A 19,010-nucleotide genomic window follows, 5' to 3' on the forward strand; every position below is an offset into this window, starting at 1 on the left:
AGTGGGATAAGGATATGATGTAGAACAAATCGGGAATTATATCAAAATGTTAGGAGAAGTCACAACCAAGCTACTGTAGCCCATTACAAAGAGTATGAGGTACGTAAACAGAATAGCTAATTCACAGGGTAAAATTAAAACCACATGGTCAGTTGTGAAGGAAGTGTCTGGTCAGCAGCATAAGGTTGACGATGTGAAGTCAGTTCGTAATAAAAATATTTCTGTTACTGATAAATCAGATACATGTACAATATTTAACAATTATTTTCTGAGCATTGCTGGTGAATTAAATAAAAATTTAGTTTCTGCAGGGAATCATGTAACTCTCTTGGCAATTTGGTCCTACGGAACTTGAAGTATAAATAAAAAGAATTAAAAAACCTTCCAGTTATCTGTTCAAAGACCTATCTCTTTTCCTTTACCCCCTTCCTTTCATCCTTCACTGCCCCATCCCCACCATCAGCTCAGGCAACTGCTTTCAGTAATCAAGTATCAATAATTAGTCTTGCCATGGCCACAAGAGTGTACATTGGGATGTTTATGTGTGTGTGTGTGTGTGTGTGTGTGTGTGTGTGTGTGTGTGTGTGTGTGTGTATAATTGCTAGAAAAAGAGCTAGTGCTCAAAAGCTAGTGTGAATGCTGTTTTCTGTTACATGTTACTGTGCTCACATGATACCAGTATATCTTGTTAAAATTTTTATCTCTTTCTACTGAATTAGTTTTCTTGATCCAGTGAATAAGTCACAATTGGTGTGGTCAACTGTTTCAGTAATATGCAATAAAAATTCTGGCAATTAGCAGTGTATACATTGTTGACAGTTTCTTGTTGGGAGCAAATTTACCTGAAAAGCCAACAAAACAAAGTTTATTGTTTTTCCTATAATCGAGCATGTTTCTCCTGTCACAATGAATTTCATGAGGCCCACTAAATAAATTTTTATTGTACCTGTACAAAGAGCTCTTTCAGAAGAGCATAATGTGGATATTTAGTGAAATTTTCATCAAATGATAGTAGTGGTCTTGATCCTTTCAAGCAATTTCCTGTGAACTTCAGTTCTGCCATTGTGTACGCTGGAAAACAAAATAACAGCATTAAGACCAAGATAACTGAAGGAAAAAACAATTCTCTTAATAAATGAACAAAGAGGAAAAAATGTACTCTCAGCAAAACCACTAATTTTTAAGTATGGCTAAAATCTGTTGGTAAGTCAACATTAAAAGATATTTATTTTTAAATTTAATTTTGATCTCTTTTTCTGCAGGTGCCATCCAGATGCCAAAAAATTTTCAATATGTTCAGTTAAACCATTACATTATTGGTCATTACTTATTCTGTACTGTGGAAGGTACATTTTTCTGACATAAAAACTCAAGTTTCAAATCTCCTTCATTTAACCAACACATCAGATCATTGATAGCCAAGCATAAAAAAGATGGAAAGTTAGGAATTTTAAAGTTATTGCTCAATGAAAGCTGTCAGATTTGCAAAGCAGCTGAATAAAGCATAATAAAGATGCTTGCCAGTATAAAACACAATGCGTGGATAGTGAAGGAGAAAATGTAGCTTTTATTTTGAACACACTATTGCATTTGTTTTGATGGCTCTTTTTTTGAACAAAATTTGGTCAACTGAAGAACATTTATAGATCCTTTTGGAGAGAAAAAGTGTGTCTGAAATCTTTATTCCGAACTGGTGCAAGACAAACAGGATTTTCCTTCAGATAATTGCTGTGGCAGAAATATGACACCATGAAATCATTGCCACAAAATTTAATTGACTTTTAATTACAATGCCAGCAAACATTGCACCTATTAATAAGAATCCACTTTTTTTACCTAGTATATTGGGCTCCATTTACCCAGCAGACACTTTTAGACCCTAAAGGGATTACAAAAATCATGATGGCATTACACAGTACCATTCTTCTGCTTACGATGGTAGCCTTATAGTACAAAACCCTTGTACTGAGTTGATAGACAGCTATCTTTGTATTCAATCTAACCAGCATAGCTGTCTTTGTATTCAATCTATGACACTTTGGATGATTCCTGGCAGATTTGATTATGTACTAGTGATTGATATCCATGTGCAAAAACACAATCTATTAACCTCTAATTACAGACCAATTTTAGTACTAATCTTTTCAAAATAAGTGGCCTACAATAGAACACAGATCCATTTTCACATCATAACGTAACTAAATTTCAAGCTGGTTCCTGCAAAGAATTATCTATGAAGTAAGCTATGTACAACAAAATAGATGATGTCCTCACAAAGAAAAAAAGTACTGCCATCCTGTTGGTGTATTCTGTGACCTTTTCAAGACCTCTGTACCAACAACTTCCAGTTTGTAAACTAGAATGTTATAGCATTAATGATATCACTTTATGATGATTCACATCTAACTTTCACAAATGGAAATCACAGGATCACATCGAAAGTTACACCACAGGGACAAAACTGAACACAGGATGGGGGAATATAAAATATTTAGTTGCATGACATTCACTGCTGGCTCCATTCCCAATAAACTGCACAAATTATCTGTAAATGACTAACAGACAGTTCAAAAACCACAATGATTACTGATCATACAAAAACAAGCAAACTAAAGACCAAAGCTCAGTTTTACCAGAGAGGTCAACTGATCCATGATCAGTTCAGTGAGTGAGGTTGTGATGTTGTAAGGCATTAGACTCATTACGGATGGCAACAGTTGAAATCCCCAGATAGTCTGCCAGATTTTGGTTCTCTGTCATTGTCCTAAATCATTTAAAGTAAATACAAGGATGGTGGTTCTACATCTACATCCTGCAAGCCACTTTATGACATATGGTAGATGGTTCTTTGTATGCCTGCATCACTTCCTTACTTTCCTGTTACAGTTGCAAATAGTGTCTGGGAAGCATGTTCATCAGCAAGCTTGCATGTGAGCCAACATCTCTCTTAATTTTACCTTTGTGATCTTTCTGTGATATATATATATATATATATATATATTGGTTCACTGTTCTAGGAACATATGCTCTCAGAATTTTAACACTAAACCATACAGAAATGCACAGTGCCTCCCTTGTAGACCTGTCATTGAAGTTGGATGAGCAGCTCCGTGACACTTTTGCACTTACAAATAACCCTGTGGCCCCTCTTTTTTGGATCTTCTCTATTTCCTCAACAATCCTATCTGATAAGGGTCCCAAACTGTTGAGCACTATTCAAGTATTGGTTGAATGAGCATTTTGTTAGCTACCTCCTTTGCAGGAGGACCATACTTCCTCAGGATTTTTCCAATGAATCAGTTTGTCTTCCCTACTATCAGTTTTATGTGATTGTTCCACTGTAAATTGCTCCATATGCATACTCCCAGATATGCAATAGATATGACAGCTTCCACAAATTCTTTGGTGATCATGTAATCATACAGTAATGGGCCTTCTATCTCTAACTGCCTTCTTACTCTAACTGCCAATCCTTACACCAAGTGTCAACTATCTGCAGGTGTCCAAGCATTTCATTACAATTTTCTAGTGTTGCAACTTCCTCATATACAACAGTGTCATTTGCGAACACACTCGTGTGAGGATCCAACATATAAATACCAATATGTGAACAGGAAATGTTACAAGTAAAAATCGCTGAATGGTCCTGTTTGATTTACTTCAACAAATTTTTACACAATGCTCTAATAAATTTGGTAAAAATCTTTAATAGCCAGGACCGTATAGATTCGTCTATTTTTGACAACTTGTTTCGACAGGTAATTATCTTCTGGTCTGTAACATATGCATATACATGAAATATATGTCCCATCATGATTTATGATGTAATATTTGAGAAAAAAATTTTTATCACAAAATGTGTTCATTGTCAGTTTGAACCGCATGCCATGTTGTCACTATGGTGAATAAAATACAATACACTATACAAAGTACCTTGTGCACATGGCCATATTCATATATGTAGTGTCCACAGCTGATTGTCAAGTTTTAAAAACCACAGTAAAATGCATATATGCACATCTGTCTACATCTGTGTGACATGTTCCATACATCTTAGATAAACCATGTACAGCATATTACAACCACTATATGGCTCTTTCACAGGTATCGTAAAATCAGAGCATAAATTATTCTCATTTTAAATTTAAAAATTACAAACTCTTTTGGATGTTCTTTAAAGATTAGCTACTGAAAGTTTTGTCACATAAAACACAGAGCACTCCTCATAATTTCTCAACATGAGAAAATTCACTCTAATAAACATTCGAACAATTGTACACTACACATTTTTTAAAACAACGTGCAGGCTTTCTGTTAAAATCAACTGTGAGAAAGAGAAAGCTGTGTTCTTAAAACATGCAGTTTCATGAGAGAGAGAGAGAGAGAGAGAGAGAGAGAGAGAGAGAGAGAGAGAGAGAGACTCCTCCAGCTGTGGATCTGCGAGGAAAGTAGCCTCAATAACATTATTTTGTGTAGTTTTAATACGTGAACAGGTAGCATTAAAAGGTTTCACATGTATCAGATTGAGTAGTAGCATCCTAACAGTAGGCAGATAAGCCATAAATACGACTATTCTAATATCAGCTTTCCTTTTAAAATCAATTGCAAGGAAGAAAACAAAACAGCACAAATGTTGTGTACACAACTTTTGTTTAAAATTACATATACAGAGAAACAATACATATGCAATAAACAATTTGTCTAATCCACAGAATTTTATGTCTCGCATATGATTTAAATAGAAAACCTGTACATTGGCTTTTTAAAAAAATATATTGCCTATATCTACCTGGATATTTATTAATGCATCATCTAAGATTCGAAGTATGTTGGTGATGAGCTTTTCAAGATCTTTTTCATTCATATTCTATATGATTTATTAAAATTATTTTCCATACCTTCGAAGCGTGCGAAGTTGCAATATGGAGCCAAAATTTGTGAGCTGGCACAATTCCTACAGGTACCCCATATTAGAATGTATATTCAACCGCATAAATACTTAGTAATTGCGAAGAATTGCCTTATTGGATAGTAAATATATATTTCATATACGTTGTGAACCACAATGGCTGTCTAACACTCCTTTGGGGTGTGTCCAAATTAACTTTTACATTTGGAGATCTATCTTCATTATGAACAGCATATGCTATGTTCTATTCACTGGGAATTCTTCAATCCAATTACAAAACTATCTGATACTCTCTGTATTGACACACACACACACACACACACACACACACACGCGCGCGTAAGTGAACCATAGTATATAAATTTTCAGTAAGACATATTTTCATTTAAATGTTATTCATGTTCAAAAGCTGTTTCAAGCACAATTACATCATTAGTTGTTGCTAACCAACTACAATAACACTGTATGTTTGTGCACTTTTTTCTTTGTCATGGCACAGCAGCAGAGCTGTAAATGCCCATGTGAAAGGTTCTGCTTTCAAAACAACAGGGAAAACATGGAATTCATTTTAATGGCTGCTTCACAGCCTGTGTCATCTGTATCCTACCTACCAACATCAGCATTTCTGAGTTGCATAAATGGGAACTCTGCTTTCAATTTATCTTACGTTCTCAAACCCTGCTGGCCTCAACCTTCATCAGTCATTGTCCTTTCCTGTTCCCACTCCAGCATACACAGCCGCCTATTCCACCAATTCAGCCACCATCTTTTTGCTTCTCTCCTCTTCCACTCCCCGCAGCCCTCTCGTTGGCCTCCACCTATCCTCCAGACTGCACCTAGCTGCCCTATCCTCTTTCCACCTCATCTCTGTATGCTCCCACAAGCAGCACTCTACCATCCTCCATCCTATCCTGCTACCCCTCCCCCCTCCGAACCCCAGCCTCCTCCTGATCATGACCACCCAGACTGCAATCCACAGCCTTCTTCATGAAAGATACAAACTTTATTTGATCTTGAAGAAACGCACATAAAATTTTTAACATTTTAAGCAGGTGCAGATATACACACAATTCCTACGCAATTTTAACATATTTATATATAACTTATATAGATATTGGAAAGTTTTATAAAGGGACAAAAAGCTGGAATCTAAAAACTGTCGCAACTGCTCTTCAACTCCAAACCTTCAGCTGGAGACATTGAACTCTGAAGATCCTTTGGTGCTGGCAACAGGTTTAACCCTCTAGCTTCCCTTCATCCAGAACAATACAAACACCAACACTATGCTGTATAAGCACTCGTCACAGTTATCAACATGACACAGATAAAAACTTAACACTTCATAACAGGTCAAAGGAAGGCAAAATGGCAAACCGCTTACACTAGGTCTTTGCCTAGAATGACAATGCAGGGTTCCTGCATCTGGTCCCTCCGCCCTCTCATTCCCTGAGTATGGAACTACTTTGAGACATTACCATAATAGAAAATGGTGAATAGTCATTAAATGTTACTATGTGCCACACAACAAAAAGTTGCAGAGTCACTAACGCCACTATGTACATCCACATTACTTCTGTCTCATCTATTACATACATACCTTAACTAAACTGTAAATGACTGAATTCACAAGCGAATGGTTATCTAACGTGCACAATATTTTACAGAGATAGAACAGACAACTTACCTGCCATTCAAAATCTATACCTCCACCAAAACAAAACAGGTTCAGAAAAGTCACAGCTGACATGTTATTTGCTTCTTGTAATAATAATAATAATAATAATTTATTATTATTATTATTAACTATTAATATTATTATTATCTCTTTACTTTCTCAGACGTTAACGTCTGGTTAAAAATGGAAAGTGACGCGGACCTTGATCAAGCGTCACTTCCTTTTAACTGTACGGTATATGTTACATTGCACTTAGGAACTTTCAGGTAATTGAACATGTATCAATAATTACAGATTTCTGTAGTTGTATATATACGTTTGGATGTAGCTGTATTGCATTGATGTACTGGTGGATATTGTGTGGTATGACTCCTGTAGTTGATAGTATAATTGGTATAATGTCAACTTTATCCTGATGCCACATGTCCTTGACTTCCTCAGCCAGTTGGATGTATTTTTCAATTTTTTCTCATGTTTTCTTTTGTATATTTGTTGTATTGGGTATGGATATTTTGATTAGTTGTGTTAATTTCTTCTTTTTATTGGTGAGTATGATGTCAGGTTTGTTAAGTGGCGGTGTTTTATCTGTTATAATGGTTCTGTTCCAGTATAATTTGTATTCATCATTCTCCGGTACATTTTGTGGTGCATACTTGTATGTGGGAACGTGTTGTTTTATAAGTTTATGTTGTAAGGCAAGCTGTTGATGTATTATTTTTGCTACATTGTCATGTCTTCTGGGGTATTCTGTATTTGCTAGTATTGTACACCCGCTTGTGATGTGATCTACTGTTTCTATTTTTTGTTTGCAAAGTCTGCATTTATCTGTTGTGGTATTGGGATCTTTAATAATATGCTTGCTGTAATATCTGGTGTTTATTGTTTGATCCTGTATTGCAATCATGAATCCTTCCGTCTCACTGTATATATTGCCCTTTCTTAGCCATGTGTTGGATGCGTCTTGGTCGATGTGTGGCTGTGTTAGATGATACGGGTGCTTGCAGTGTAGTGTTTTCTTTTTCCAATTTACTTTCTTCGTATCTGTTGATGTTATGTGAACTAAAGGGTTGTAGAAGTGGCTATGAAATTGCAGTGGTGTACCCGATGTATTTATATGAGTGATTGCTTTGTGTATTTTGCTAGTTTCTGCTCGTTCTAGAAAGAATTTTCTTAAATTGTCTACCTGTCCATAATGTAGGTTTTTTATGTCGATAAATCCCCTTCCTCCTTCCTTTCTGCTTAATGTGAATCTTTCAGTTGCTGAATGTATGTGATGTATTCTATATTTGTGGCATTGTGATCATGTAAATGTATTGAGTGCCTCTAGGTCTGTGTTACTCCATTTCACTACTCCAAATGAGTAGGTCAATATTGGTATAGCATAAGTATTTATAGCTTTTGTCTTGTTTCTTGCTGTCAATTCTGTTTTCAGTATTTTTGTTAGTCTTTGTCTATATTTTTCTTTTGGTTCTTTAATATTTGTATTATCTATTCCTATTTTTTGTCTGTATCCTAGATATTTACAGGCACCTGTTTTTTCTATCGCTTCTATGCAGTCGCTGTGGTTATCCAATATGTAATCTTCCTGTTTAGTGTGTTTTCCCTTGAATATGCTATTTTTCTTACATTTGTCTGTTCCAAAAGCCATATTTATATCATTGCTGAATACTTCTGTTATCTTTAGTAATTGGTTGAGTTGTTGATTTGTTGCTGCTAGTAGTTTTAGATCATCCATGTATAGCAAATGTGTGGCTTTGTGTGGGTATGTTTCAGTAATATTGTATCCATAATTTGTATTATTTAGCATGTTGGATAGTGGGTTCAGAGCAAGGCAGAACCAGAAAGGACTTAATGAGTCTCCTTGGTATTTCCACGCTTAATCTGTATTGGCTGTGATGTGATATTATTTGAATTTGTTTGGATATTAAGTGTGGTTTTCCAATTTTTCATTACTATGTTTAGGAACTGTATCAATTTAGGATCTACTTTGTATATTTCCAATATTTGTAGTAACCATGCGTGGGGTACATTATCAAAAGCTTTTTGGTAATCAATGTATGCGTAGTGTAGCGACCTTTGTTTAGTTTTAGCTTGATATGTCACCTCTGCATCTATTATCAGTTGCTCTTTACATCCCCGTGCTCCTTTGCAACAGCCTTTTTGTTCTTCATTTATAATTTTGTTCTGTGTTGTATGTGTCATTAATTTCTGTGTAATGACTGAAGTTAATATTTTGTATATTGTTGGTAGGCATGTTAAGGGACGATATTTAGCTGGGTTTGCTGTGCCTGCTTGATCTTTAGGTTTCAGATAAGTTATTCCATGTGTAAGTGTATCAGGGAATGTGTAGGGGTCTGCAATGTAACTGTTAAATAATTTAGTTACATGTGAATGTGTTGAGGTGAACTTCTTTAGCCAAAAATCTGCTATTTTATCTTTTCCAGGGGCTTTCCAATTGTGAGTAGAATTAATTGCTTGGGTGACTTCATGTTGCAAAATTATCACTTCAGGCATTTGTGGTATCATCTTTTCTGTTTCTGCTTGTATCCACCGTGCATGCCTGTTATGTTGTACGGGGTTTGACCATATGTTGCTCCAGCAGTGTTCCATGTCTGTTATGTTTGGTGGATTGTCTATTTTAATGTGTGTGTTAGCTATTGTCTGGTATTATTATTATTATTATTATTATTATTATTATTATTATTATTATTATTATTATAGAAAGGAAATTCTAATAAACAGTCCACAATAGGGTCAATGGCATTTCTTATTTGTTCTGTTGAGCAATGTTTGTGGTAGGGCTTTCTGTGTTGGGAACCGAGGGGATTGTGTCAATAGCTGACCATAAGTATCCAATGAAAATTCAACAGGCATGCAACGTCTCACAGTAATGACTTGAAATAATTTTGTCAAATCAAAGAATACTTACGATCCAAGAATGCGCAGTTTTATCAAACAGGTAGTGGTCATAAAACCTAAAGCCATGATATTTGCCATAGCAATAGAAATATAAATAATTTTGTGGTACAATATACTGCCAAAATTACAATACAAATAATGAGAGACCTTTATAACCTCTGATGACTGTCATTTAAATCACTGTGGTACTTTAATTGTTCAGTGACTGTATTGGAGCTACTTCTCTTTGATACTAAATTTGTTGACACCAATTTGGAACCAAAATATTCCCTTGCAACCTAACCAAGACCTTGTGTTATGCTACAGATAGGGCAGTCACCACAACTTTCATTGCAAAAATGTAGTAAAAAAATCAGTTACAGCAGCCACAATTTAAGGCAACCTTAAATGCCTCAATAGTACCTCAAATCTCTAAGTAATATAAAATGGTTGCAATCTGAGCATTCAAAGTAGTTTATAAATTTTTATTGCTTCTTACTGGTTATCAATAAATGTGTTTCCATTGGCGGCAAGAAACTGATGCACTGCCAACCTATGTACAATCGGTACTGACTCCATTCATGACTTTTACTGTTCTTTTTAATTTTGTACTTACTGTTCTCAACTAAAAATTTTGCACAGGGTCCTGTTGGTACATTTGATATCCACAAATATAAATCACGCTTATGGCGGCCCTCAAACAGTATGCACTTATTGCAGTTCTTCATTTCGCATATCTGTAAAAATACATAAATATATTACAAATAGTTACAGTTAGCCTTTAAAAATGTTGTTACATACAAAAACATGGAACGCTTGTTCTCATAAAACACAAATACTATTAACCCACTAAGAGAAGCCTGAAAGAGGTAATTTTGCAGCAAAATATAAGCTATAAGGTAACAGGCAACTGTTTTATTTTCTGTGTACATCAATTTCGCTAACTGTCACAGAAATTCAATACTTCTAACACAATGAAAAACATTCCTACTATACCTATAAGACATCTAAGAACATATACAATGTGGTACCATCCCCAGAAAACTTTTCTTTCAACTGACTGGCAATAGAAGCCTACACAGTTATAATAATTATTTGTTTTACAATTGATGTATGTTAATCAGAAGTTCTCATTCTGTACTTTGCAGTAAACATCTTACTTCTTCCAGTAACTGTGTATTAAAAAAGTAAATACTTAATAATAATTATTGCATTCCACAATGTTCAAATCTTAAAACATGACCCTGTCCAAATTCCAGTGTTATAGTTTTGTAGCCCTGATTTTCCCAATCCTAAAAAAGTATAACTTTCCTAGAATAGAATGTTACTTAAAACGTACTCAAATTAGAAAATTAAATTTCCAGAAAATTCTCAATGAGCCTTGGAAATCTTACTGCGTATTAACATTTCCACATCATAAAATGTACCCCTTCATTTTGCCATTTTTGTATTTACTGTTTTCGTTTTTTACTTTTATTGTCTTTTATGTTCCCATCTGAAATATAACAATCTAGTGGAGATGCTGAGTCACAGACAGGCATTATCTGCGACTCAGCATCTCCGCTATATGGTGATTAACAACTCTCCCTTTCATAATTTTGTATTTTACCATTTTGTCACTTCTATACTGTGCACAAAGTCAGACTCAGTTAGGGATACAAACTCTACACTGCAATGAGTAATCATTTTGTAATTTTCTATGTCAGCCAGTCAGTGCAACTGCTATACAACTCATCTACTTCGTCCAGTAGTTGTTTGGACAGCTGAGATGTTGGTTCTGACCTCTTCAGTATTAGCCTTCAGTACTGCTACTTAAAATCTGATCAAAGCAATAAATGTTAACTAAAAAGAATTTTCAGCAGTGTTGCAATAAATTAGGATTTATTGTGTCCCCAATAATCATCTGAAGAATACTGGTAAATATGAACAGCCATGAGACTTAAGAGGCATCTAATATAGAGCAATAACCTTGCAAATTACATAAGATTAGTTGACATACAAAAATTATTTGAGAGTGTGAAACGGGAAAGATGTTTGAAATCCCAAGACAAAATACGTATCAAGAAAGATGGGTTATTCACAATATGCACAAGAATGAAGAAGCAACAATAAGAATGGAAGATTAAGAGGGAATATGTACAACATAAACATAAGGATAAAAGATTATGAGAAGCACTCAGATTAAAAAGAATGGTTAGGTGGGGATGCATTTTTTCTCTTGTACTGCTCAACTTGGACGTTAAAGCAGCAATGAAGGAAATAAAAGAGATACAGATGTGGGATTAAAAGTATATCGATGATAAGATTCACTGATGACATCATTATCCTCAGTGAAAGTGAAGGAGAATCACGGGATCTGTTGAAGATTACATTGTTATACTGTGTCGAGAGGAAGGTTCGATAAGAATCATTGGCTCTGGCAGGTGACTATGTTAATGGCTGCTGTCATGTCACCTTTCGGTGCATATACTCACAGTTTTGTTGTTAGTTGCCGAAGCCAACAAATGCTAAGAAGAAGGGGGGGAGGGCGGTGGCAGTGACTTTATAGTGACACATTAATCTGTAGCTTAGCCCGAGGTATAGGTTAGGTTGCAAGATAACAGTTTGATTGTGAGTTTGCAAAGTCAACGAATGTGATACTAGAAAAATCTGGTTGTAGTGACTGATCTGTAACTCTACCCAACATCTAGGTTAGACTGGAAGATAACAGTCTGGTTGTGAGCTGGCGAAGCCAAAGAATCTGATACTTAAATAAAACTTGGTTGTTGTGAGAGACTGATCTGTAACTTAGGCCGTTTGAAAAATGTTTTCAATAATACCCTGTTACAGTCACTGCACTTTTTACAAAGTTTGTTGCACGTTTCCTATGTCATTGGTCAAAGCTGACATCCATATCAAACATTCCTGTACATCCATTATATTTGGCATTTCAATGATCCATAGTGAGGAGACCCTCAAAGATGCAGAACATGTCAAAGCAAAAATACATAATACATATTTATACAAAAAGGATGTGCCAATATCTCTCCACTTGGCACAAAGCAAGTAAATGCACAATACAATGAGGTGCTTACAAATGGCATGAATATTTTAGTGTGTACAGATTTCCAAACAAGAACAGACAAAGTAATGGAGGTGTCAGAAATGAGATTAACAATAAACCTATATTACACAATGAACAAGTCTCAGACAATTCTTTTGATGCATATTATGATATATATGATACATAAACTACAAAAAATGCAAGGATGACCACTACGCAACTTTTATCAGAAAGTAATTGACCTAATTCAGCAACAATTAACATTAAAAATTACTTGTGTACGTCACTGCACCTTAATACATTTATACATTAGATATGTATTTTGGGGTATCTCCCTTAATGGCCTCATACTATATTTATTCAGTGTTTCGGAAGCTGGCGACCATATTTTGTGGATACTTAGGTATTACAAAAATATGCAGTTTCTATGATACAGTTCATTAAAAGATCTTGCCAAGGCACATCTTTTGCCGTGTGGTTTGTTCTGCTGCAGTGTCTGAAAATCGGATACTGATATATAAAAATTTTAATCCTATCTGGACTCCAAGGAAATCTCCCTTATTCCTGTTATAATTTTATGTTGACAAGAGCCTCTACCAGTGGGCATTTACCAGTGAGCATTCATTCTGAAGTACACAAAGTAATATGCCTTGGGATCAATCTTCTTTTATCAGTTTTATATACGACAAAACCCACTCAGCATCAGTTAATCTAATGTACCATCATGTGATTTAACAAGTGAGTACGCTTACCTTGCAAATATTTTTCTATTAATATTTTGTTATGTTTGTAAAAATAATTTATGTAATTGGTTGTATGCATTTTAGGGCCCATACCTTCTGAAGAAGATATTTTTAGAAATATTGAAACCTAGGTCAAGGGCTAATAAACCTTCATTTTCCAACTGGCTGCCTACTTTTTTCAACCTGTTTCTATTGAACTACTTTCCCTCCCGTGGGACACCAGCTTATCAAAGGCACCTTCAGTGCAAGGCAGGAAAGTTTGCCTGCTCCTACAAAGTCAAGGGCTGTGCCAATGGTAGCATAGCTATCAACAGGGTCACCAAGGCTGGAGAGAGGAGGTAGGTAAAGTGTGTCTCACAACATAGGGCAGGGACGACTCAAAAGGTGTAGGGATACAAACCTTCCTAGCGGAATAAACTTTTTACATCACTGACTGGCTAATTCCGGTACAAAACAGAGTGCGCAGAAGTTGTATAAATTGAATCCTTTTAAGTCTTTGGGCCTTTCACATACATTTTGGAATCATTTAAAATGCTTGAAAAATGAGTCTCCTACTCATCTTTCAAAATTAAACTTGTGTTAAATAAGACTAGGTTTTGATTTTTATGAACCTGTTATGTGACAATGAAGCAATAAAACATGTTTTATGTATGGCAAAAATCTTCACCTGTTTATAAAACCTGTTCAACCTAAAAGTGGAAGCTCTCCTTTTCAGGGAATGTAGAACTATGAATCAAAAGAAAAAAAATCAAAACTTTATGGAGTGGCAGTTTTGTAATAATAAAAATAATAATTTGTAGTCCACAAATATATGTGACTGTCATTGACTTCCAGTCTACCTCAGAAAGTATATCAACGCTCTCCGTCAAATCGGCCAACAAAGCATATACCTTGATCAAAGCACATGCACCCACAAATAACTATAACAAGAAGAACCCCCAGAACGTGGATGACTTCTGGAATGACCTTCAAGAGACGACAAACAAAATTGCCAAACACAATGTAATAATCTTGTTAGGCGACTTTAACGCACACTTAGGCAAAGAGAAAAAATACAGGAAAATCACCGGAATCCATACAGCTCACAAGAGAACTAACAAGAATGGGGAAAGATTGATAAACTTTTGCGAAAATTTCGGCTTCGTAATTATGTCAACACAATTTAAAAAACCCAACAAGAAATTGTATACTTGGAAGTCGCCCAACACAATGTTGGGTGAATTCCAGATAGACGATGTGGCCATATCCAAGAGTAACACAACAGAAATTCTGAATGTGAAAACGAGAAGAGGATTTTTTGAATCAGACCACCATCTTCTACAGATAAAGACCAGATTAGAACATAATAAAAAAAAGCCAAAACTAAAAAAAGTGCTGAGACCAGACCCCAAATACATAAAACTCAACAAGGAAAACATCTTACAGGAAATCAGTCAGACAAACACCGCAAACTGGACAGAACTTGTGGACGTCCTCAAATCCGCGATGAAATTGGGTCAACCCCCGAGAAGGAGAAAACACAGGTGGTGGAATATAATATGTGACCAAGCAATAGAAGAAAGGACCAATGCCTGAAAAAACTTCAATAGTCACAAAACATCAGAAAAATGGCAACAATTTCTAGTAATCCGAAAACAAACATCGAAAACAATTTGGTGGGAAAAAAGAAATTATGACAAACGGCGACTAGATGAGATAGAACAAGACTTTAAGAACAACAACACCAGGAATTTTTATAAGACGTTTAAAGAACATATTGCAGGATACCAGCCACCCAATCTTTGCTTTCACTAGAAACTAACACGAAGAATAACAGCCAAATCCTCGCAGACTATTTCAACAAACTTCTTAACTGCGAAAGACCTACAGAGGATATTCACTACCAGACATCTACAACAAATCCAGACGCTAAACCACCAACCATCAACGAAATAGCAAAAATTATCAAGACACTGAAAAACAATAGAGCCCCAGGAGAAGATGGAATTATTGGAGAACTATGGAAGTTAAATGATGAAAGATTAACAGGAAAAATCCACAAAATCATATTAAACATTTGGGAAACAGAACAGATCCCTTCTGAATGGAAATGCGCACTGATCCATCCACTCCACAAAAAAGGAACAAAACTGAACCAAATAATTACAGGGGTATCTCACTCGTGTCGGTCACATATAAAATCCTATCAAAAGTTCTCATGAATAGATTACAACAAGATGACCCACAAATAGGAGAATACCAGGCTGGTTTTCGCAAGGGATGATCGTGCATAGAACAGATTTGGAATCTGAAAATGATTCTTCAGATGAGAAACACCCAAAACACAGTGGTCACTTTTGTAGATTTTAAAAAGGCCTACGACTCAATAGAGTAGCGCTCTGCAACATGCTGGAAGAATTCAGCATTGACAGAAAGACAAGAGCAATCATTCGGCAAACATTAACTGAAACAGTCTCCAAGGTCAAATTTATGGGGAATATCTCTGAACCATTTGAAATCCAACCTGGAGTGCGACAGGGTAACGGACTTTCACCATTACTCTTTAATATCATTCTTGAAAAAATTACCAGGCCATGGGAGAAAGAAGTCAAAGGAATCCAAATTGGCATTAGAAAAGATAATTGATTCAATGTGAAGTGTTTAGCTATTGCAGATGATCTTGCAATACTTACAAATAATAGAAAAGAAGCCACTAACGCCATAGAGAAGTTACACGAAATTGCACAAAGAACTGGCCTGCAAATTTCATATGAGAAAACCCGGTACATAGAGCGCCACAAGACAAATTGCCTATTGTGACAATCCATGGGAAAATCGTACAAGTACCACACTTTAAGTACCTGGGAGAAATCATCCAGCCATCAGGGATCAACCTAAAGGCCAATGAGGAAAGAATAAAAAAACTACAGAAAGCATATAAACTCACGTGAAACTATTATAACAAAAAGTCCATATCCATTAATGCAAAATTGACGCACTACAACACTGTCGTACTACCGGAGGCACTGTATGCATCTGAAACAACACAAATAAGTGGGCAAACTAAAATCAAAGAAATAGAGAAACAAGAAAGGAAAATTCTCAGGAAAATTTTTGGCCCGATACAAGAGCAAGGAATCTGGAAGAACAGACCAACATCAGAATTATATAAATACACAGACATGATTACAGATACAATAAGGAAAAGAAGAGTGCAGTTCTACGGACATATCCACAGGATGAATGAAAACAGAATTTCAAAGCAATTCATCAACTCAGGCAGGGGAAAAACAAAATGGATAAAAGAAGTTGAAGAGGACCACAGACAAGCACACATAACAGTAAACAATGCAGAAAATAGAACTGAATTCAGGAACATCATGAAAAAACATAAATTTGACACCACAACACAGAAGAGACCAGGATGCAAATGGACAGCGGAGCGAAAGAAACAACACAGTGAACACATGAAGAAAATTTGGGCTCAGAAAAAACATAAACAATCATCATAAAGGAATTCAAGTTCAAACGCTCTCTTTAAATGAGAATAATCGAAAATGATAATAATAATAATAATAAAGTTCAGAATGCTATAGTAAAAGAACTTTGACAGACAAGTCCAAATGGAAGATTTCTTTGTAATCATAAAGCAATTACCTTTCAAATAAAAGACCAACAAAATATCAAGAACTGTTACAGAGATATATCATTAAAAAAATTTCCATAATTCGAATCTTCAAAATAATAAGCGCAATGTCATCTTCGAAGGGCTGTATCTCGGAGCAGAAATTTTTTTGCAGAAACCAAAAAAATACGTGTTCCTTACCTAGTCCATTTCAGCATATGCTACAATCTATAACATCCGAGACGATGAAGGTAAGATTTTTTTTTGCTAGCCTGCCAGAAGTGATATGGGCTATGCCAACTACAGTGTAATAGTTTCACGGCTACCGAATAATTTCTGCAGTAATGTCATTTCAGAAGTGTATGAGGGGATGCCCTAAGTGCAATTGACCAACCACCTCCCCAATAAATTTGCGACTATAGTGACATTCATGATGTTACACAAAAAAGACATGGCCATAATTCTAATATTTCTCGAATTGGACTTATTTGTGAGAACTGCAATTCAAAGTTTTACCTCGTTCACGACGAACAAATTTTCTGTTCTTTCCATTTTACTTTCAGGTTTACAGTGTGGCATCAACGTTTTAATATCTTCCATGAGATGCCTGTCCCTATGTGAAATGCGCCGTGTTGCGAACACGAGCACGCGTTGCTTGTTAATCCATTTCACCTGGACAAAAGGAAATATTGCAATGAGAACTCAGAAACATAAAACTCCTGAACCGCCAGCTACAATAAATTGTAAAACCTTCTTCGGCACAGGTTCGTCTGAATATCGTGTAGTAGGCAGCGCAATTCCCTCTGATTCCTCTTTGTCATTCGCTGTTTCCTGCCAGGTCCGCTTCACCATTACTCCGAATGTTCCTAACAAACCACGTGCGTACAACACTCACACCTTGACTTACACACTGACAAATTGAAAACAAACGCAAAGATTCATACAACTGAAAGATGATTTACTAATCACACGCATTATCGAGGCGAAATATACGTTACAGAAAATGCCTATCGACAATCGATACCAGCATATAAACTACAGCGAAAAATTGTGATGAATAGGTTTACATGTATTGAAAGTTGAACCACAGTCTAACAGTCTAACCAGTACGAGTGTCTAACATGTTAGACTGTGGTTGAACCTAAATAACGCGGAAATAACATACTATCCCGACTAATACCACAGTCTGAAAAGTTAAAAGCCTTCGTCTTACTGGAGTTATGTCATTTCCCCAAGAGCACTCATAACTTTTACCTAGCAACAAGTAGCATCCATTCAGTAATTTGTTTCTTTCGTTGACTTTCATAGTTGTCGGTCCACTCTTCACTGGAATGTATAAAAGCGTGCTTCGTCAGCGTTGTTTGGCTTATTGATACAAAAAATGGTGCCTTGAGAAATCGAGAGATGAATTTTACAACGATAGAGAATAAAAGAAGATATTTATAAATGACGCCTTCAAATATAGAAATCTATCCTCAGAGATCAAATATCAAACAATGTTACAAGAGAAGAAATTAGTTCAGGTGCACTGTTAGCTGCAACAGGCAGAAGATGTCCTTCTTTGGTGTTGTACATTTTAGCGACTTTGACCGAGATTAACGCACGCTGCAGCGATCTTCTTTGGCATGCCAGTGTAGAATTGTGTGCAGAAAGGGATAAATGAAAAATTCGTGTAATACACACTTTTATTTATATATAAAAGCCGACTTCGGAGTTTCCCTTTGTGTGAGACGGTGTGTGTGAGATTCGTGGGCCGATACATTCGTATATTTTACTGTTCGCGTCGCTTCTGCATAATCTTTCACTGATTCTATCAGTACTCGTTTTTATTACAATATATTGTGAAATTTCGAAAAATATTAGTATTTTCATCATCAATTATAGGCTTTAACTTAATTGTTCGCTTTTAACAGTTTTGAGAACAGTAGGCCCATCCACGTTCAAAACAATTTCATTGTGCAATTACGTGAGAAATATGCTATTTCTGAGAATTTTGGGACGCTTACAAAACTATATTTTTGTAAGTTACCAGTGCGAGTGTTTTGGATATGTAAGTTGTTTCGTAGCAAATCAGCGTCTTTGGTTAACATTTCTGTCAAAGAATACATGATCTCTGAAATTCACAGTATATAAAGGCA

The 19,010-nt window shown here is 35.8% G+C and overlaps 1 protein-coding gene across 1 annotated transcript in view; it reads right to left on the reverse strand.

Annotated features, from left to right (window-relative positions):
• Nucleotides 1-17,814, reverse strand: part of LOC124776865 (ribosome biogenesis protein BRX1 homolog) — a 46,355-nt gene extending 28,541 nt beyond the window's left edge. Inside the window, exons 1-4 of the mRNA XM_047252043.1 lie at nt 17,623-17,814; nt 17,389-17,544; nt 10,099-10,219; nt 947-1,071 (exon numbers count right to left, since the gene is read on the reverse strand). Coding sequence (XP_047107999.1) covers nt 947-1,071; nt 10,099-10,219; nt 17,389-17,544; nt 17,623-17,724 — 504 coding nt within the window. The 5' untranslated portion in view covers nt 17,725-17,814. The remainder of the gene's footprint in view (nt 1-946; nt 1,072-10,098; nt 10,220-17,388; nt 17,545-17,622) is intronic.
• Nucleotides 17,815-19,010: the final 1,196 nt, after the last annotated feature.

This window comes from Schistocerca piceifrons, chromosome 2, assembly GCF_021461385.2.
Source record: "Schistocerca piceifrons isolate TAMUIC-IGC-003096 chromosome 2, iqSchPice1.1, whole genome shotgun sequence".
NCBI lineage: Eukaryota > Metazoa > Arthropoda > Insecta > Orthoptera > Acrididae > Schistocerca > Schistocerca piceifrons.